Source organism: Amblyraja radiata, chromosome 7 (assembly GCF_010909765.2).
Source record: "Amblyraja radiata isolate CabotCenter1 chromosome 7, sAmbRad1.1.pri, whole genome shotgun sequence".
NCBI lineage: Eukaryota > Metazoa > Chordata > Chondrichthyes > Rajiformes > Rajidae > Amblyraja > Amblyraja radiata.
The window spans coordinates 855,426-878,558 of NC_045962.1; the positions used below are offsets into that span (position 1 = coordinate 855,426).

Sequence of the window (23,133 nt, forward strand, 5' to 3'; positions counted from 1 at the left end):
TTTCACTTTAACCTAAAAAGCAAACATTTGCCAGAGTATCTCCAGCCAATTCTTTCAAAATGTTGGGATGTAAGCCATTGAATCTATCAGTTTTCAGTCTCACCAGCTTTTCTCCTACTTCTTTTCCTTTGCACTTATCTCCTTAAGGCCCCCATTCCCACTGGACCTTTTGTTCTCTGACATTTCTTTTTTCTGTGTCATCTCTCGTGAAAGAGATAAAAGAGGGAGGAGATTGGACTATTGCCTTCCATCACAGTGAGGAATGTGGGGATGTTTATGTTAACTTTTATGTAGTTGTGTGTCGTGTTGCTTTTTTTTTAGTATGGCTGTATGGTATATCGATTTTCACTGTACCTTAATTGGTAGATGTGACAATAAACTGGCCTTGAAACCTTGAAATAATGCCCGGGCAGTTCTGTTTGTAGATTTTGGAGAGAAGGTAAATGCGAACTGTGCGGGGCTGGGGAACGATGAGGTTGGAGGCTGTGGAGGGCAGACAGTCTGAAGTGTATCAGTTAGAGATGGTCTGAGAGATGATGGCCTGGTGAATCTGAACAAGAGTCTCAACCTGAAACGTCACCCTTTCGTTCTCTCCAGAGATGTTGCCTGTCCCGCTGAGTTACTCCATCATTTTGTGTCTATCTTCGGTGTAAACCAGCATCAGCAGTTGCTTCCAACACAATAAATAATGTGTTCAATTTCATGGTTATTTCCTTGCCCCCCCCCTCCCCCCCTCCATTATAAATGTCCCCATGTTTCCCTAGCAGGCACACCACATATGTTCCCGCTAGTATCCTACTTTATGCTGACTTGGAGATGTCTGTTTTCTTTTTTTGTTTCAGACCATTTTTTCTCATATTCCACCTTCCCTTTATCAAGTTCTCAACCCTTTCTTTGCTAAGTTCTAGCAAGCTTCCAATCCTCAGGGTTACTGTTCTTTCTGGCAACATTATAAATCTCATCCTTAGATTTAACGTTTAAGAAGGAACTGCAGATGCTGGAAAATCAAAGGTAGACAAAAATGCTGGAGAAACACAGCGGGTGAGGCAGCATCTATGGAGCGAAGGAAAAAGGCAACGTTTCGGGTCGAGACCCTTCTTCAGTTGTTTGTAATTTCTTGTTGTAGCCATGGCCAGGCTGTTCCTTGTTATACCTTGTTAACATTTTCACAATCATGTTGCTCTCTAATCTCTGCGTTTTGTTTGGTTAAATTTAAAGCTCTGATTTTGGAACGACTTCAACCAATTTCGAATTGAAAGTAAAGTGTCAATACAATGATATTGTGGCAGTTTTTCCCTAATTGCCCTTTGCAACTGGATCTTAAAGTAAGGAGGAGAATTTGCAGTCTAATTTGTAGGAAGGAACTGCAGATGCTGGTTTATACTGAAGTTAGAGACAAAATGCAGGACAGGCAGCATATCTGGAGAGAAGGAATAGGTGATGTTTCGGGTGAGTTACTCCAGCATTTTGTGTCTATGCCCAGTCTAACTATCTTGTGCACTCTTTAATCGCACCTTTGGGGAATACAATGACAACTTCCCTTTGCAGCAATGAACGATGTAACTAGAGTTGCCAACTTTCTCGCTCCCAAATAAGGGACAAAAGGTCAAAATACGGAACAAATTCCCGGCGGCAATTCATTGACCGACTCGGCCGTGGCTGGGTGAATGATGAGTTGGCCCGGGTGCTGGACTGCACCCAAAGCCCAGCTGGCGGGCCAGGTGAGGAGTTTTGGCCCAGGTGACGTCGCTCACAAAGTCCGGCTCCCCATCCAACTCATGAACCGATGATCGGCCATGAGAAGGAGGGGTGGTGGTGTCGATGTTAAGCGATGGTCCGAAGGTCAGACAGCTGGCCGGTTGTCGACCGACGGGGCCACGGGCGAGGCGCTGCTGCTGCACTCCATGGGCTGCACTACGTCGGGACGCGTGAGCCGGCGCTGGACGCGGCGCTCCGACCCGACAGTCCCCTCGACCCGAGTAGTAGCAGTCAAATACGGGACAAAGGCGGTCCCGTATCGGACAAACCAATTTAGCCCAATATACGGCATGCCCGGGCTAATACGGGACAGTAGGCAAGCTAGATGTAACTTGCAATGAGGTGCGCCTCGTGGATGCACGCAGTTGCCGCTCTTCGCCTCGCTGATGTCAATACCCAGATGGACAATAAAAAAAGCTTTTCTGCCGAAGATCAGTAACTGCAAAAGTAAATTAGACAGCGCCGAGGTTATTAGACAGCGCAGAGGTTACTGCCCACCTGCTCTGGCCCCGTCTCCAACTGCACGCTACATACATGCAGCCGCTTTGTGCTGAAGGATGTCTCCGCGTTATGTAGGATGTGTTTCTGTGAAAGGCTTTGTCTGCTCTCAGTTGCATTTACTGTGTTGCTACTCAGAGGGCGCTGCTACTCCGAGCTGCTACTCCAGTTCCTGGGGATTATTTTATTTTTTTTAAAACACACATTATATCTCTTTTCAAACATTAAATACTCTCCTACATTATTCAGCTACAGCCAGTAAAGCGCATCTGGAGGGGTTTAAACGATTAAACTGCAAGCTTTTGTGTGCTTTGGGTATTGCCACAAGGCTCAAATTCCGATGTTGGATCGGCGCTCATTGTCTTTGTTCCCGGACGCGGAATACATCACTCACCACCAAAGATCTTAGAGCGGATACAACTGTAGAAAAGCCGGCGAGATGAACGCTGTTCCCGCCCCTGGTTTCAGTGTTGGCGTTTGTAAATTGCGTAAACCAGTCCCGGCAGCATGTGTTTGAATGAGATCATTGCAAGAATTTTCGAGGCATCTTTTCAGAGCAACACGCACAAAGTTGGACTCCATGGCCATGAAATAAAAGTTCCAGAAATGCAAAAACTGTCTGTCGCCGCGGTTAGCCTTTGAATGAACAGTTAAAAACAGTGCAATAGGGTTTAACTCACTCGGTAATGGCCCGGGGTGAACTGATCAATAGAACACGTTTGCTCTGGAGAATATCTCTATTTCTATTCTTTTGATGCTGGAGCAGGCAGGTGTGTTCGACTGAGCACCACTTATATCCACTGGTCAATCCTCTTCTGAATTGTAGTTTAGTTTAGTTTTGTTTATTGTCACGTGTGCCGAGGTACAGCAAAAAGCTTTAGCTGCTTGCTAACCAGACAATACATGATTACAGTCGATCCATTTACAGTGTAATACACGATAACAGAATAACGTTTAGTGGAACTGAACGGAATAGTTCAGAAAGCCTTTGATAAAGTCCCACATAGGAGATTACTGGGCAAAATTAGATCACATGGTATTGGGGGTAGGATACTGACGGATAGAAAATTGGTTGGCAGGCAGGAAACAAAGAGTAGGGATTAACGTGTTCCTTTCAGAATGGTAGGCAGTGACTAGTGGGGCACCACAGCTATTTACAATATACATTAGTGATTTAGATGAAGGGACTCAAAGCAAATTTGCAGATGACACAAAGCTGGGTGGCAGTGTGAACTGTGAGGAGGATGCTATGAGAATGCAGTGACTTGGACAGGTTGGGTGAGTGCGCAGATGCATGGCAGATGCAGTTTAATGTGCATAAATGTGAGGTTATCCACATTGGTAGCAAAACCAGGAAGGCAGATTATTAACTAAATGGTGTCAAATTTGGAAAAGGGGAAGTGCAACGGGATCTGGGAGTCTTTGTTCATCAGTCAATGAAAGTAAGCATGCAGGTACCGCAGGCAGTGAATGGCATGTTGGCCTTCATAACAAGAGGAATTGAGTATAGGAGCAAAGAGGTCCTTCTGCAGTTGTACAGGGCCCTAGTGAGACCACACCTGGAAGATTGTGTGCAGTATTGTTCTCCAAATTTGAGGAAGGACATTCTTGCTATTGAGGGAGTGCAGCGTAGGTTCACGAGGTTAATTCCTGGGATGGCAGGACTGTCATATGTTGATAGAATGGAGCGGCTGGGCGTGTTTACTGTGGAATTTAGAAGGATGAGAAGGGATCTTATTGAATCATACAACATTATGAAGTGTTTGGACAAACTAGAGGCAGGAAATATTTTCCTGATGTTGGGGGAGTCCAGGACCAAGGGCCACAGTTTAAGAATAAGGGGTAAGCCATTTAAAATGAAGATGAGGTTTGTGAATCAGTGGAATTCTCTGCTTCAGAAGGCAGTGAAGGCCAACTCTTTGGATGCTTTCAAGAGAGAATTGGATAGTGCTCTTTAATATAGCGGAGTAAAGGGATATGGGGAGAAGGCAGGAACGGAGTACTGATAGTGGATTATCAGCCACGATCACTGAATGGCGGTGCTGGCTCAAAGGGCCGAATGGCCTACTCCTGCATCTATTGTCTATTGTGCAAGGTAAAGCCAGTAAAGTATGATCAAATATAGTCCTAGGGTCACCAATGAGGTAGATAGTAGTTCAGCACTGCTCTCTGGTTGTGGTAGGATGATTCATTTGCCTGATAACAGCTGGGAACAAACTGTCCCTGAATCTGGTGGTGTGCATTTTCACACTTCTATATCTTTTGCCTGATAGGAGAGGGGAGAAGAGGGATTGGCCTGGGTGCGACTTGTCCTGGATTATGCTGCTGGCCTTGCCGAGGTAGCGTGAGGTATAAGTGGAGTCAATAGAAGGGAGGTTGGTTTGTGTGATGGTCTGGGCTACGTCCACAATTTGCTGCTATTTCTTGCGGTCTTGGATGGAGCTGTTCCCAAAGCAAGCTGTGATGCATCCTGATAAAATGCTTTGTATGGCGAAAGTTGGTGTAGAAGTTGGCGAGGGATGTTGGGGACATGCCAAACTTCCTGAGACTTCTAGGGAAGTAGAGGCATTGGATGATATGCCATCATCCCGCCAAAAATGGAATGTTGCATTTCTGCACAACATAATACTTATCCGATACTAGTACTACTACCTCAATAGACCCGAAACATTACCCATTTATTTTCTCCGGAGATTTTGCCTGGCCTGCTGAGTTACTGCAGCATTTTGTGTCTACCTTCGATTTAAACCAGCATCTGCAGTTCTTTCCTACACTAGTAAAATGTTAATGGGTACATCCTTTTGAGGATGCGAAGTCCTACAAATATCAGACAAAATACGCAAAGCTTTGGCATTTCTGCTGGTGAAGGCCCATCCTGGTGTTACAGTCTCCCATTCTCTGTCTGACCACAAAGCACAACCTAGTTCCCCCTCCTTGTGCTGATATATCTTAAATACATTCACATTACTTGTCAATTCTATACCTTGTGGGGTGCAGTTTCATACCTTAACCACCCTCTAAACACCTTTATCGTGAATGGATTTGTATGTCATATAGTTATGGGCCAAAGTTCTGGTCTTTCCTCAAGGGTCATAAGGTCATGTCATAAGGAATAGGAATAGAATTAGGCAATCAATCTCTCCCTCCTTGTCCCATTTTCCTGCCTTCTCCCCATAACCTCTGACACCTGTACTAATCAACAATCTATCTATCTCTGCCTTAAAAAATATCTACTGAATTGGATATTCACACCCTTCTGTGGCAAAGAATTCCACAGATTCACCATCCTCTGCCAAAATAAATGTCTCCTAAAAACATAGACACATAGAAAAATAGGTGCAGGAGTAGACCATTCGGCCCTTCGAGCGAGCACTGCCATTCAATATGGTCTTGGTTGATCAGCTAAAATTAGTACACCATTGCTGCTTTCCCCCCATAATCCCTTGTTTTCTTTAGCCCCAAGAGCTAAATCTCTCTTGAAACCATCCTGTCAATTGGCCTCCACTGCCTTCTCTTGTGTTTTGTACGCTTCCAAGTGCTCTTAAATAGACAGACCTTAAATAGACAGATCTATAAACAATTGCCCACTGCGATATAAAGGCATGCTGATCTCATCTCCTTCCTGAAAGAATGTCCTTTAATTCTGAGCCTATGACCTCTAGTCCTAGACTCTCCCACTAGTGGGACTAATGTGCCAAGTTCACTTCTAAGCATACACCAGTGCTGGTCAAAATCACTTTTACACTGAACCCTGGTCCTGATAAATGTTTGGCCAATTATGAATATTTGCCCTCGGCGATTGAACCAAACAGTTACTGCCGAGGATGCGAGCTAAATGTGTCTTTACCTTTTCTCAGAGGTATCTTTAATGGTATACCCATCATATTATGCCTAGATGCAGATGTGATTTGAAAAGTGGTTCATCTGGCCGTGTTCAGATCTCCAGCTTTTGGATGTTCCAGGGACTGACATTAGTGGGTCACACTTGAATATTTATATGGCATTGATTGTAAACCCGGAGGCAGATAATCTGACTGATTTGCTTTGTCCGTAATCTAGTATCTTGGTGGGCTACACGAACAATACGATGCAACCTGTAAACGAGGACTGGAACACATAACAGATAACTGTTTTGTATGATTCCATGAGAGTGAAAAACTTATACACTATTGCCCACCACGATATAAAGGCGGCATCTCTGGAGTGACGTTTCAGGTCGAGACCCTTCTTCAGACTGAGAGTCTGAAGGGAAACACAGACATGACAGCGCCCTGGGCAGAACAGCTAAAGCTAATGCACCGACTGTGGACTGAAGGACACATGCAAATTTTACACAGAACCTAATTAGAAACATGAAGGAAATTCTTATAATGTACTAGACCAGGGGGGGGGGGGGGCAGAGAGGGGGGGGGGCAGAGAGGAAGGGACACCTCCCACCTCTCCTCCTCCCTCTACTCCCCCCTCTCCTCCCCCCTCGTCTCCACCCCCTCCCACCAAGATACTAGATTACGGACAAAGCAAATCTCCACTCCCCCCTCCACCCTTCCCTCTCCACCCCTCTCCCCGCTCCCTCCACCCACACTCTCTCCCCCCCTCTCTGCCCCCCTCTCTCTCTTTTTCTGCCCCGGGGACGGGGTAGAGAGGGAGGGGGAGGGAGGGGGTAGAGGCAGCACCTTCCCAGGTCATAGAGCTCTTTGCGACGTCTTCACTCGGGTGCTCCTCAGATTATCTCGGGTTCTGTCGGAAAACCCGAGCCGAGGTGCAAGCGTACTTAGTGATCAGCGGCTGGGCTGTGGGCGGGGTTGGGCGCTACCCTGTGGACGCCCTTGGGTTATCTCACGTTCTCTCGGAAAACCCTAGCTGAGGCGCGAGCGTACTTAGTAATCAGCGTCTAGAAAGTTTCAGAAGCGGATTCAGAAGCCGGTGGGATCTGCAGAACAGAGCCCACTTTCTCATTCGTTCTGCGGCTTTTGAAGAACCGGGAGTGGGGTGGTGGGGGGAGGGTGGTGACGTCACTCCTGGTAAACAGTGCCCAGCAGGCAGCGTGCGCAGCTTGCCGTGAGGAGCAGAGCCATTGTGACATCAGCCAGTTCGCTTCAGCATGTTAGATTTTAAAATGATGTCAGATTGGTGAACAATTTTAGTAAAAAAAACTTGGGAAATAATGAATCAAATTTATAGATGAGGGGATTTTTTGAAATGATGAGGTAAATCTCTACCGGAATATGTAAACATGTCACCGTTACTGCGTTGGGTTTTCGAGGAGATATGAATCAAAGAAAAAGTTCAAGAAAGCAAATCCACAAGCAAGCAACATCCAAGATCAGAGTTTTATATTATACTAGATTAAGTGGGACCCGTTGGGTCCCTTGTTCACACAGGAGGACTGGTCCCCCGACGCAATATTCCACCTCTCCACCAATTCGAATATTGGTGGCCAGTGGGGGGGGGGGTTCTGGAGCACTAGTATGGGTCTTGTGGGCCGAAGGGACTGGTTCCAGAGGGCTAGTATGGACATTGTGGGACGAATGGATTCTTGGGCTGGCAGCTCAGTCACTCAGGCCTGGTGGGCTGGCAGCTCAGTTAATCAGGCCTGGTGGGCTGGCAGCTCAGTTAATCAGGCCTGGTGGGCTGGCAGCTCAGTCAATCAGGACTGGTGGGCTGGCAGCTCAGTCACTCACAGCTATTCCTTGAAATTCCATTTCAAGCAGAGTGCAGGCCACCAAACTCAGTTTCACAGTATTTCAGGCTGAGTGCAGGCCACCAAACTCAATTTCACAGCATTTCAGGCAGAGTGCAGGCCACCAAACTCAATTTCACAGCATTTCAAGCAGGGTGCAGGCCACCAAATTGCCAAACAACTCATGTTTCTCATGGCTTTGTCATTAAGGGCTAACAAATGACTTATTACAAGTACATTGCAGACTCACATTTTAGTTGATTCACAGCTTAGAATCACATTTGTGGACTCTCCCTTGCGATCTTCCAGAGCGACTGACTCACGTCCAGGCATCCGGGGGTTTTATAGTCCTGCCCCTCCACCCCCCTGGAAGGGGCGTTACCTTCATCCTGGTGATTGACAGGCGAGAGGACCAATCAGCTGATCTCAAGATTTTTAAAACACTCATAACTTTTTTAATTTTTCATCGATCTGCCTCAGCGGAGGAAGACTGTGAGTAGGATGGCCAAAAATCATAGCGATATATGGTAGCGCTTTTTCTAAAATCAATAAACAGCGCAGACTGGAAGTGGTCAAGATGAGACTTTTCGTTATATAGATATGAAGAGAAGGTGGAGAAAGTTATAGGAGGGTATAGTTGGTTGATTTAAAAAGGAGATTCACATCTGACGAGGGAGAGACAGCTGTAAATTGCAAGGGAGCGGCCCTTCGTGTAAAAGACTATCATCTGAAATGCTCTCTAAACGTCTCACCCAATTAAGAAATGTCGCAATGAGATGTCATTATTGCTGCATTGTCGGCAAATGTCACAACCAATTGGTCAACAGATCACCCGGACAACAATTCTGAAGCATGACCAGTTCTGGTTGTTATCTGCTGTTAGTTGCGGAAGAAACGACCCGTGACTAATGTTAGGTGGTGGCTCGATGACATTGAATTCATTATTGTCCATGAAGCTATTATCGTGCGTAGGTTTGATTGAATCTAGCCCCCCATTCCGACATCTTGCGACATTGGAGGAGGACATTCGGCTCACACGGCCTTGGAAGAGCAAAGTTTGAAAATTATCATCTTCTCGGAATGTACACAGATTACCAATACCTTGAAAAAACAATGAAAAACTCCTTTGCTCGAAGCTCCCAGTTACTAACGCATGGTCTTTGATGCAAGAAGTTTACGGTGAAACTGATCGATTCCAACAGTCAGGGTTGACTCCGCTTTTCCACGAAGCTCTTTATCATGTGTTAAAAATGCTTCGCTCTTTAATTATCTCCTTCTGGTAAGACTTGAAGTGGGAAAGGGCACCCAGTCCACACGATGCAACCTGCCTGCCTGCCGCGGTGAAACAGCAGGTGAGACGCCCTCTAGTAACACGAGGGGGCAGTCAATCGCATAACGGTAAACACTCCATGACAAAGAAGATACCTTCTCCCTCTAAAACTGTCACTGTCAGGTAGGGCATAGGGTTCCGCTGGCTACAGGGTGACACCGGCCACAATCAAACATGATATGTTTTCTCGCGAAAGCGACAGTTTTGGTCTTCTCCAGAAATTCATCTGGGGTGAGAAGTACTTAGCGATGCAGGGATAGAATGAAACACCATTTGTGTTTTTCATCGATGTCTTAGTTTCTGGCCGACAGCATCAGTGGTCGAGCAGGTGAATGTAGGGGTGTGGGTTTGGCGGGGCGGCGCTTTGAGAATGAACCTCGGGTAAACTGCTGTTTCCTGGTCCCGATTTGTTCATCTTCAGGCTTGGAATGCCCCTTGATGCCCTCGAGTAGGAGTAAAAGCAGTGAAAAAAAGGGGACATTACTAAAGAAAGTTATTTAAAAACAATGCCAACTATCTTTGTCCCGCCCCCTCCCCAGACACCAGTCTGAAGAAGGGTCTCGACCCGAAACGTCGCCTTTTCCTTCTCTCCAGAGATGCTGCCTGACCCGCTGAGTTTCTCCAGCATTTTGTGTCTGGCAACTATCTTCAGTACGATATAAACAATCTTCATCAAATCTGAAATTAATTCTAGCCAGCCACTTCTATTTCCATTGATTCTCTTTTAATCCACGCTTCCGAAAGATAACCGTGTACTTAAAGTTAAAGCCTGGCTTCAGAACCCGCGACTATTGCTGATTGAAATATTTAACTAAAGCGCATATAAATCTAAAAATGTATGATGTTATAACATTAGTTCAAAGAGGATTGATTTGAAAACGGATTTGAATTAACTGGGAATATAACGTATGCAACATTGGTTAACACTGCACATAGCAAATGTATTAACAATGTCACGACGTGTTTTAAAGATAAATTAGGATGATGCCTTCTTTTTTCCAGACGATATAGTTTTTGCCTATTCTCTCAACTCCCCGCCCTCCCCATTTAGCAAATCCGTGTTCAGCCTGCTCATTTCGTGAGAATTGAGTAATTCAAACAGAAGTGTAGCTGGAAATGCAATTGACCAGCGCGTAATCCAGACCTAACTCTCCCATGCTAAGACGTTCGCGTGTATAACATTTAATTTAATTCCATTGTCAAAACGCCCATTCAATCCCGGCGAGATGTCGGTCTTTAAATATTTATCTGACAAAAAAAAGGGATGACTTATGTACACACAATGAGAAACGAGAGATTGTTATGGCAGGACATGTAATGACAGGCGGCGCTGGTAACCAACCGCTGGGATGATGTAGTTGAGCATCTTTAGATGCGTCCTGTTGTTGGTACCTGGGAACAGCGACTTCCCCGAGACCCAGCCCATCATCTCCAGTCCCTGCTACTCATGTGACCAGGCATCTGGCTCGGACAAAGGAGGCGCGTTGGAAGCACTTTCTCTCTTCTCGGGCTACCAGAAGAAAGGAGAACACTCCCCACACTCCGGCATTACTCGCTCACACACACGCCACGAGTCCAAGGCTCAAGCGACTGCACACAGCCCGTTTAACTTGTCATCAACTTTCCGGCTGAAGAAGCGATGGTTACTTGTGCTTGGCCGAAGTGTGCGGGGCAACATAGACGCTCGCATGCGTGGGGTTAACTCCTTCAGCACATAGATGTTTATATATTTACACAAATTATCTCTCCCCACTGTTTAAACGCTTTTAATGGCTACGGCTGTTATTGCCAGCACAAAATGCCTGTCATGAAAGGATTGCTTGCGCCTCAGAACACCTTTTTGGACACAATTGCTACACGATTCGACGGAACTCGTAAGTGTTTTGAACCGCAGAGAAAGATGTATGGTGTAGACAGTGTTTGTGTTTTGTGTGTAAGTCGGTGTTGGGGGTGGGGTGGGGTGGGGAGCTGTGGATGGCGACGGAGGGATGGCTTATTCCTCTCACAGTCTGAGAAATGAAAGTGTAATCAGAAGGTACTTCAAGAATAGGATTATAATGTCAAGTGAAAAACTTTGTTTCCAAGTACTGGAATAGAGGCTGGAATCGAAAGCACTAGCGGTGTCCAGTTACAGAAACACTCGGGTTTGGTAATAATGCAACCTAAACCTAGAGCTCCCTTTTCTCTGAGGTGGTTTGACATCATAATTATAATGCTCAGTCGACTGTAACGCCCGCTACAGCTAAAGAAAAGACATCGGTAACTGCGTTTTGTTATGTGCTTATTGAGCAGCTGTGATATAACATGGCACGGTGCTGTAATACGACCCGTTACAATAAGACGCCACTTGTACACTGGACTTTTCAGACTATTGCATTTTCTGGCGCCACTGGGCTTGGTTTTTAATAAGAGCCAACAATGGAATTACTGGAGTTGGAACTAGCGCTGATTGGAAATTGCTCAGCCCATTTCCTCCCTTTAGTCTTCATTAATAATGTAACTGTCATTGACAACTCCCGATGTTAGATTCGGTTTCCCCTTGAGATCGCTGTTCCTGGTCTTCCAGTTTCAGCACCACGGCCAGTGTCAATCGGGATTGTTACAGCAAACGCAAAATTTCAAAGATACCTTCTCTCCACACGAAGACCAAAGTAAAACATGGGGGAATGCAGACCAAGCACCCATTTCAGTTCTTATAAATAATACAACCCAATAAGTTCATGTATTAAATCTCAGAATGTATGGCATTATATTTAATAAAATAGTTGTTCGATAATTCAAATTCTTTTTTTAATAGTAAGTGGAATATGTTCACTCTTTCTGGTTAGTCTTTCAATGTTGTCACAATCTGTAATTGAAACTTCAGAAGCTCTAAGATCTTGAAATCTCTATTTGTAGTGCTTAGCTTGAGATAAATTAATATCTCTCAAATAACTCTACTAATGCAAAGGTTAATGAAATATTTGGAAACATTCTGCTCTTTAACACAGGGAGTTTGAATATCCTGATATGCAGTTCACTAGTGTTTGAGTGGACTTTTGTAAGTTACTGTTCCAAAGTGTAGAAATGCCTTCGAAGTTCCTTCTCATGGGTACAGCTCACATTTGGCTAAAATAATGAAAGAAATAGGAAGTGAGGACTCTGGTAACATGATGAGTAAGGTTGTCTGTTTTATTCAGTATGCTGCAGTATGCTTAATGTGGGGCAAGCTAGATATTACCACATCTGGACACTTGCTCAAGGTACAAAGGTACAAAGTAACACCTGGTGTCTCTACCATTACACTATTAGTTTCATTGAGCAGATGACAAAGATATTTAAGAACTTTTAACACACATTTGAATCTTCATTGTTTATGTATCACAGATGATCAATGATTAGGTTAGTTTCTTGCTCTACTTTTGATGAAGGCATTGAAGTCAGGAACAATCCCAGACACATGAAGGATGAAAAGATCCAAAGATGACCAACATCTGTCATTTACTTTCATTTAGGTTGTGAGCAATTAGAATTCATATGCAATATCCAGAATTGTTATTTGAAATATACTGGATTATTCACAGATTGCGGCAATAGAAAATATCAATAGGCTTCTTTGTATTGATCGGTCAAATAATGGTGTGAATACAACCGGTGTGCTTAGCTGATTCAAGTGAAAAGTACATGTGGTAAACAATTGACAGCAAAATACAGCAGCCAGAAATGAAAGTAAATTGCCCAGGGATGAAAGGGAGAGTCTTTTAAAATTGGATATGAAAATGAAAAATGTTTTGATGGTGACTTCCATAGTGTCTCGGGATCAGGGTCATGGGGACTGTCAAAATTGAGGGGCAGACTCTGAACCCCTGATTATGAAGCTGAATGCATAAGTTGATATGATAATAACTAAACCTTATCGCTCACATTCAGCTCCACACTGGCAGTCATGCAGCCTGATCATTTGCACTGTAGATATCTCATCTCACCTAAGAGTGGCATAAGTGCCACATGTCACATTATAAATGGCCAGTTGGCTTCTGGCTGGATGTTGCTCAAAATCCGACGCTGAAACACGCTCACAATATCTGTTGTGAAAGCTATCAAATAATTAACCGCATAAATACCCTTTTAGCAAAATATTGTTCACAACAGCCTTCATCCATTGAAACTTTCTTGTTCAGAAAGTAAATAACATTGCGGCCCATTGTATGCGGATCAATTAATGCCTTGGTTAAGACAATTACCCTTTTTATCATGCTTGCCGAATGTCTGTAACATGAACAGCTTTCACTTCTAACAATTTAGTAGTTATTTCCCTCCCATGTGTTTATTGACAACAGTCTGCCAGTCAATTAATTATAGGTGAGGAGGGACATATGAATGGGTTCACAATAGTCTATTATATTGGAACACATGCCAAGTTACGTATTTAAAGAAGAGAGAAATCAGAATATGTGGAAACTTCTAAACTTCTTCTGCAAGATAATTTCTTCAGGAAAATGCAAAGAGTGAAGGATGGTTGTATTCAAGCCAGGTTACTTCCAGCAGTGTGATCTCAAGGCTTGACTGTTAGGGGGACAAGTACAGTCCAAACTACACCCCTACTCCCCACCCCATGATCTAGAAATGACTGCTCTGTGCAGCTTTTGTGGACTTGAACATATCACTATGAGTCTAATTGTCCTGCTGCAGAAGAACAGTCCCGGTATAATTGGACATTGATATATTGTTCAATAATGAAGTTGGCCTATTATTGCAACATGAAGGATGTTGCTCTTAGGAGTATATTTTGCAACTACTGTATTTGACTTGGAATAGTTTTCTAATTAAATAGCACACGTTTGCTCTGAACAACAGCAAATATCTCACACTGGTTAAGCAGCGACTGCCAAAGGTGAAATAAGATATTGGCTTTAGGGTCAAAACATTGCAGAAAATACACCGTTATCACAAACACAGCAAAATTAACTACTTGCAAATTAGAATGTGGCTTTTCGCTGAATATCGCTGGTACTTGAGAACTGAATCAACAATGCGTACAAACTCCTATCTCTCATTTCCCTTTCCCGTGACTTTCATCTCTACCCAAAACGTCACCTTCGCACCAGAGTTGCTGCCTGTCCAGCTGAGTTACTCCAGCATTTTGTGTCTATGTGTAGGAAGGAACTGCAGATGCTGGTTTGAATTGAAGATAGGCATAAAATGCTGGAGTAACTCAGCGGGACAGGCAGCATCTCTGGACAGGAGGAATGGATGACGTTTCGGGTCGAGACCCTTCTTCAGACTGATGTCAGTAGAGAGGGAGATACATCGATAAGGAAGTGTAAGGTGTGAAAACAGGACAAAGGGAATGGAGATCAAGGAAATGTGGAATAGATCATTGTTAGCTGGGAGGAGGTAACAACAAAACAAACAGATAAAATGTACTCAGTGACAGTCACACTGGTCGGGGAACTGGGAAGGAGGATGGATGGAGAGAGAGGGAAAGCAAGGGTTACTTGAAGTTAAAGAAGTCAATATTCATACCGCTAGGATGTAAGCTACCCAAGCCAAATATGAGGTGCGGTTCCTCTAATTTGCATGCTGCCTCACTCTGACAATGAAGGAGGCCCAGGACAGAAAGGTCAGTGTGAGAATGGGAGGGGGAGTTAAAGTGTTTAGCCACCGGGAGATCAGGCAGGTTTAGGCGGACTGAGTGGAGGTGTTCAGTGAAACGTGGCTAGCCTGCGCTTGGTCTCGCCGATATACAGAAGTAATTTTTAGGAAGTATAGGAATATATTTGTCCAGTTTAAACCAGCATCTGCAGTTTCTTCCTACACAAACTCCACACCAGTTTGATGAAGGAGTATGGTAACCAGTATGTATGCCAGTACAAGTGCTCGATGCACCGCTTTGGAATAATGTATGAGTTTCATGTATATTATTGGTGATTTCAACTTTCTCAGTGAAGGCGTTTGTGTTAATATATCACACATAATGTAGTTGAAGACAGATATAAAATGCTGGAGTAACTCAGCGGGTCGGACAGCATCTCTGGAGAAAAGGAATTGGTGACGTTTAGGATCGAGACCCTTCTTCAGACATCTTGGAGCCGAAACGTCATCTATTACTTTCCTCCAGAGAAGCTGTCTGTCCTGCTGAGTTACTCCAGCTTTTTTTGTCGATCTCGGTTTAAACCAGTATCTGCAGTTCCTTCCTACACATAATGTAGTGTATGGTTGAAGTAAAGAATTAATGTTATGCCATGATGTAATATCATCCAAGTGATTGCAGATAATGAAAGCAATGATCCAGCGACTGGTGAAATATTCAATCATAGCAGTGTTCCATTCGGGTTAGTTGCTGATGCCTTCTCAATTGTACACTGGCTCTCTGTACAGACAGAACAGCCACTCTGCACTCTTTTATCCACCTGCTCGCAGAAGTGAGCAAAGTCAAGTCAAATTTAATGCAGAAATCTACAATTCATAAAAATTAAAAATAACAAATACATTGAAAATGGGATTATTGATTTCCAGTACACTTAAAAAGTGTATTTATCGTGCATCTTGTCTACATTATTATGAATAATAAAAAGGCCACTCCGCAGGGGCAGCACTCCCAACTTGTAAACGGAGTCAGAAGATCAGTGGTTAGAGATCAAATCCAGAGATTTGAGGCATCCTCAAAGGCTGAAATTCAGCACGTATTCTGCAACCATATTGCTGCACTTCAGCAACCTTCACCTGGCCCACCCTGTTTAGACTAATACAATCAACCCGACATGCACACACAAATAGATGTAGTCTTTTGGTGTCTACGGCTTTAAGGGCCTGTCCCACTGTACGAGGTAATTCAAGCGCTCACCTGAGTTTAAAACTCGTGGTAAGCACGTAGAATGTACGTAGCGGGTACGTTGGAGCTCGGGATGTCTCTTAACGGCTCGTAACGCTAACGGCAGGTGCTCGGTAAGCTCGTGAAGACTCGTGAAGATTTTTCAACATGTTGAAAAATGTCCACAAGAGCCCCGAGTACCTACGGCTATTACCGTAAATCTCCGAGTTTGAATCAGGGGAAACTCGGGAGAACTCTTGAATGAGCTCGTGCAGTGGGACAGCCCCTTTAGGCTGTGCATGCCATATGCAAGAAGAAGACAAAGCACGTAATGCAGGAGTCATTTTTGAGATGAGTTATTAGGATAAGACTCTCTTGTCCTCTTATGTTAATTTAGGCGATCCAATGGCATGGGAAGTTACTCTTGGCATCCTAACTAATATGTATTGCTGATAAAGCAAAATAGAAATTGTGGAAAAAGAAACGGAGTTAATGATGCATGGCCTTAGGGTCTTTAACTTGAAAAAGCTCTGTTTTTCTTTCCATGGGTGTCACCTGATCTGCTGAATGTTGCCAGCATTTTCTTTTTCCATCTTAAAACAAATTAACTTTATTGTTAGGATGATATTGCTATTTGTGGATCACTGCTGCGTGCAAATTAGCTACTTCCATTTCGACCATTACAACAATGATCTCATTTCATTGCTACAGAGTGCCTTGCGATATCCTGATGGATTGGAAGCTACTTTATATATGTGTGTGGCTATGAAACAAATGTTGTGTGGCTTTTAGTTTGGAGAAAACAAACTAAAGAAGAAATAGCAGATTTGCTCGTTGAATGCTAGGCTTGTTAGCCTGCCTCCATCCATAAAATTTGGGATGGGTCTGAAGAAGGGTCTCGACCCGAAACGTCACCTATTCCTGAGTTACTCCACCGTTTTGTGTCTAGCTTCCATCCATGGTAAAGTATATTTGGTGTTTTGTAGTATATTTTGATAAACTATTGTCAGACTTCTGAGCAGCAGGTTTTGACCGGCAACATTTATACTGTTTCTCTTTCCACAGGTGCTGCCCGACCCGCTGAGTGTTTGTAGCATTTTCTGCTTTTATTTCTGATTTCCAGCAAATGTACTTTAAAAAAACAATATTGTACTGAGTCCTGTATCTTCATGGGATACATTGTTTCAGTTCTTCTTGAGTCCTCTCCCTGGTCTCACTTTCACATGATGCATCTCTAACATTTCACTTATCTTTCATGGCTCCATAATCTCCACCTGATGGGGTGGAATAAAGGGCAATTAACCCACAGATTCCTACAGCTACCCTTTCAACACCTTCTCCACCCTATAAAAAGCCATTCTGTTCCATGTTTCCAGTAACAAAGCCTTTCATACCTGTGTGTCCAATACATTTTCTAGTTTCCTTAACAAATGTGGCTTTTCCCACTTGCGTAGTTGACAGGGATCTCAACAATGGTCTTTTCCATTTTCTGCACATTTGCTTTTATCTCCTATTCCAACCAAGAGTAGGGATAAGGTTCACTGTATCTTTATTTTCAACATATTATTCTTCAAAATTTCCACCGCCTTCAATGCAATGCCACCACCACCATATTTTCCCCTACCCTCCCCTTTTATCAGTCAAAAGGTCGGCTCTTCTGAAACACTCTGATACACTCTTTCCCCATAGAAGTCAACATTGTCATCCTCACAGAGCATTCCTATGCAATCTTAGACATTGCCAGGACTTTTATCTCCTCGCATCATGCAGGCAGTCTAACATTCCCTCCAGGTGCAGCAGAGATTCACTGGCATTTCTTCTAATTGAATGTACTGCAACTCATACCATCATGCAGTGAGAGTCCTTTACACTGGGCCAACCAAATACAAATTAGTTGTCACTTTGGAGAACAAGGCAATCGGTCCATGGAATGCAGCCTGAGCTTCCAGTAGCCTGCCAATTTAATTCTCCACCCTATTCACTCTCAGACATCTGTCTTTGACCACCTTTGCATTCCAACAAAGCTCAGAGTATTCTCAAGGAACAGAATATCTGCTTTCAACTTTATGTTTACAGCCTTCAGGGCTCTACATTAAGTTCAACAATTTTGGATTGCCACTCCAGTCTTGCCTTTCACATTATCAACATCAAGATTTTTCTCAGTCCTGTGGGATTATAGATTTTAGTCATCTCCTTTGATTTGCATCTGCAGAGAAACATGCAGACTAGTTTCTTAAAGTTAATTTGCAAGTCGAATATGTGGTAGTAAGGAAGGCAAATTCAATGCTAGCATTTATATCAAGAGGAGTGGAATACAAAACAGAGTTGTAATACTGAGGCTCTATAAGGTGCTGGTCAGGCCGCATTTGGAGTACTATGAGCAAGTACTGTACTCGCTGGAGTTTAGAAGGTTGAGAGGGGACCTCATTTAAACTTACAGAATATTGAAAGGCATAGATAGAGTGGATGTGGAGAGGATGTTTCCACTGGTGGGAGAGTCTAGTACCGGAGGTCATAGCCTCAGAATTAAAGGGCGCTCTTTTAGAAAGGAGATGAGGAGGAACTTATTTAGTCAGAGGGTAGTTCATCTGTGGAACTCTTTGCCACAGAGGGATGTGGAGGCCAAGTCAGTGGAGGCAGAGGTAGATAAATTCTTGATTAGAACGGATGTCAAGGGTTATGGGAAGAAGGCAGGAAAATGGGGTTAGGAGGCAGAGGTCAGCCGTGATTGAATGGCGGAGTAGACTTGATGAGCTGAATGGCCTAATTCTGCCCCTATAACTTGTGAAATTGTGTGAACATTTTACCACACTTCTTTAGCTGGCACAACTAGTCATAAAAGCTGCACTTTCTTTGTCTCATCACTTCCTCTGGGACCTTTTTGAGTTCTGATGAAAGATTTTCAACTGAGCTTTGAACAGTTTCTCTCTGCAGAGATGCCACTATTGATTTGTTGCATGTTTTATCTTTCACTTAGAGATGGAGTGTCATGAAGTTTCAATGAACTGGAGTGTCATGAAGTTTAAATGTTCATGGTTATTTTTCCAGAATAAAATCTTAATTACATATTTTGAAGAGGCTTTCTGTTAATGTTACATATTGACCAGCAATTGAATTTTGGTGGATAGATATCTAGGATACTAGACCAAGTGCAGACCCATTGGGTCTGCTCCCGCAACGCAGCCGTTCCCTACCCGTAGCCCCCATGGGAGACGTGGTCCTCCAACTCAAGCGGCTCAGGAATCATCAGTGCGGCTGTTTTTAAATGGCGTCTTTGAGGCGAGATGCGGGCGCCAGCAGTCATTATGGTCGCTGGCCAGCAGGAGGCTACAAGATGAGTGAGTGGGGGGGGGGGGAAGGATTTTATTAAAAATGTGTACATAAACACGACGAAATTCAATGAGGAGTGGATACTTGGAATGAAAAGTGAAATCTCTACCGAAATGGAAAAAAAATCGGCGTTTCTGGTCCTGACGTTGGCGTAGCAACGAATCAAAGGCTGGCGGCCACAAGTCAGAAACACACACAGACAGCCAGCCAGCCAGCCAGCCACAGAGTTTTAATATTATATAGATAGATACGGGCCAGAAGTATGAGGGAGAATGAGATGGAACATTAAATTAGCTCACTACTGGAAGCTCAGGGCTCGCCCCACAGTTGCTGTAAATTGGTACTCTGCACACAAAACTGATCCCAATAGATATTCCTGAAACAGTCATGAGTATGCTCCATTTGAGTTACCTGGTAATGAGATTAAGGCATTTGACTGGAAAGTTGATGGATCAGCAAGAATTAGTAACGATACAAAATGGTGGACACCTATCTGCTGAAGACAGACATCACTGTTGATAGTAAAATGCTATTAATGGACAAGGAGGCATCTGTGGTATACACTTCACAATTTTAAATGTACTTCAAAATCATTTCCTGTGGCTCGGCAAGGTAGATGCAAAGTTGATATTTTCTTCGGCTACAGTGTATCTAACCTGGGGTTGCTATTGCATAATATGGAGCCAGCCGTTTAGAATTGGAGTCACAGTCACAGAGATATGAAGCAGAGGGAAAGGTCCTACAGCCCATCACTATGGTAGCCATCTGCACTAATCCCATTTATCTGCAGTGATCTGTAACTTTATTCACCTTGGTGATTCACATAGAGGCTAGCCAGTACATGGAATGAGCTGCCTGAGGAGGTAGTTGAAGCTGGTACTATAACAGTGTTTAAAAGACATTTGGACATTTACATGGATAGGAGAGGTTTAGAGGGATATTGGTCAAAGGCAGACAGTTGGGAGTAGGGCTTGGGCAAATTGGGCCGAAGGCCTGTTTCCATGCTTTCTGACTCTAAATGACTGCTTATCTAATGGCTTCTTAAATGTTACAAGCGTAAACGCCTTTCCCACTTTCTCATGAGGCAGGGCATGCAAGACTCCAACTGCCCTCTGTGTGGAGAAAATTCACCCTCAGATTCCCCCTAAACTTGTTTAAACCCTCTTGTCTTTGACATACCACCATGGGTAAAATTATTTTATTATCTACCCTACCCATCCTTCTAATCATTTTATATAACTCTATCAAGTCAAGTCATCAACTCTATGACACTATCAAGTCACCCCTCAGCCCTCTCTGTTTGAAGATAAACAAGCGCACTCTATCCTTATAACCAATTGCTCTAATCCAGGCAACACCCTGTACACCCTCTCCAAAGAAATAACATCCTTTTCTATAATGTGGCGAGCTGAACCAAACACAGTTCTCCAGATGAGGCTTAACCAATGTTTTGTAAAGTTGCAACATGATGTCCCAACACTTATAATCAACGCCAGGGCTGATGAAGTAAAGCATCCCAGATCCCTCTTTCATGTGAAGAAGGTGAATATTGGCCTTTATAACAAGAGGAGTTGAGTATAGGAGCAAAGAGGTTCTTCTGCAGTTGGACAGGGCCCTGGTGAGACCACACCTGGAGTATTGTGTGCAGTTTTGGTCTCCAAATTTGAGGAAGGACATTCTTGCTATTGAGGGAGTGCAGCAATAATAATGTTAATTCCCGGGATGGCGGGACTGTCATATGCTGAGAAAATGGAGCGGCTGGGCTTTAATACTCTGGAGTTTGGAAGGATGAGAGTGCATATCTTATTGAAACATATAAGATTATTAAGGGATTGGTCACATTAGAGGCAGGAAACATGTTCCCGATGTTGGGGGTGTCTAGAACCAGGGGCCACAGTTTGAGAATAAGGGGTAAGCCATTTAGAACAGAGACGAGGAAACACTTTTTCACACAGAGAGTTGTGAGTCTGTGGAATTCTCTGCCTCAGAGTGCAGTGGAGGCCGGTTCTCTGGATGCTTTCAAGAGAGAGCTAGATAGGGCTCTTAAAGATAGCGGAGTCAGTGTATATGGGGAGAAGGCAGGAACGATCAGTCATGATCACATTGAATGGTTTGAGCGACTAAATTGCCTTCTCCTGCACCTATTGTCTATTTTCTATCATCTTATCCATGCCATGACATTTTCAGGGCCCAAGTTTAAAGAATGAACAGGATTTATTTTGACTGCACACTGTGACTAAATGTTAGACATTCTTAATGGTAAATAAGGCTTTTAATTTTTAAACCCTCTATTTATTATGTGATACTTTGCAAACGCTGGTAAATACATTTGACACATTTACAGCCACTATTTTCTTTCCCAAGTCAACATTAATTTGTAGTGCTATCCAATCTCTTCAGTGCAAAGGTTCCTCAAAGTCCATGGGTTTTTATGTTGGAAGATCATGTTGCAATTCTATAAGCTGTTGGTGAGGCTGCATTTAAAGTATTGTGTTCAGTTCTGGGCACTATGTTATAGGAAAGATGATGTCAAGCTGGAAAGGGTACAGATAAGATTAATGAGGATGTTGCCAGGTCTAGATGGTCTGAGCTAAATTGGGCTGAGTCTCTATTCCTTTGAGTGCAGAAGGATGAAGGGTGATCTTATAGCGGTGTATAAAATCATGAGAGGAATAGATCGGGTAGATGCACAGAGTCTCTTGCCCAGAGTAGGTGAATCGAGGACCTGGGGACATACATTTAAGGTGAAGGGGATCTGAGGGGTAACTTTTTCACAAAGAGGGTGATGGGTGTATGGAACAAGCTGCCAGAGGGGGTAGCTGAGGCAGAGATTATTCCAACATTTAAGGAACAGTTAGATAGGTACTGTACATAGATTGGACAGGTTTGGAGGGATATGGACCAAATGCGGGCAGGTGGGACTAGTGTAGCTGGGACATGTTGGCCAGTGTGGGTAAGTTGTGCCCAAGGGCAAGTTGTACTTCATGTACTTCATCTATCTGTTACACCATGGTTATGACTCTGGAATGACCACAAGTACATGTATTTAGGGGTTTGAAGCTGAGCATAAATCAAGGCTCTGTTTATTTCACGGCTATCTGAAACCAGAGTGCCCGCCTATATTACGTCATTCCCACATTACATGTTGCTACGCGGGTAAACAAAGTAGTCCTTGTGATATAATAAAGTAGTCCTTGCAATATCACAACAGGGCCTGTTTCCACACTGTATCACTCTATGACTCTGTTACACTGATTAATTTTTTTCACTCTTTTTGCCTTGGTAAACTCTCAATATTTAGTTCAATATGGACCTGAAGCTCAATAACTATATATTAGGATCATTCAAGGAGGTATTGATCAATGAGATTGCAAATTCTAGTCCTGTTAGGATATCAGAAAATATACTCCATTAATAGAGATAAATAGCCTTATTAACTTTCCAACCTGTTGGTGAGAACGTGTTTCTGATGCTGCTGAACTGGAGGGATATCATTCTCTCATCCATCTTTATGCAAAATAGTAACAGATGCTTTGACTAAAGGTCGTTGCTATAGTTAAATTCACAAAGTAAATAAATGCTCTTGTTTCCAATGCCTCAGTCGATATGGAAAAAACTGAAATGTTTTCATTTGTCTTAGACATTAGGCAGTCCCTTCACATGCCTCAAGTGCATGTTTCACTCCCTGAAACAATGTTATAAGAACTGGTAATGATTTTAGTAAGTTTGGTTTGAACTTGGAGC

General features: G+C 43.5%; 1 protein-coding gene across 1 annotated transcript in view; it reads left to right on the forward strand.

The window, feature by feature from the left end:
* The first annotated feature begins 10,748 nt into the window (after positions 1 to 10,748).
* LOC116975666 (potassium voltage-gated channel subfamily H member 8-like) overlaps positions 10,749 to 23,133 on the forward strand; it is an 851,239-nt gene continuing 838,854 nt past the window's right edge. Inside the window, exon 1 of the mRNA XM_033024992.1 lies at positions 10,749 to 11,140. Coding sequence (XP_032880883.1) covers positions 11,065 to 11,140 — 76 coding nt within the window. The 5' untranslated portion in view covers positions 10,749 to 11,064. The remainder of the gene's footprint in view (positions 11,141 to 23,133) is intronic.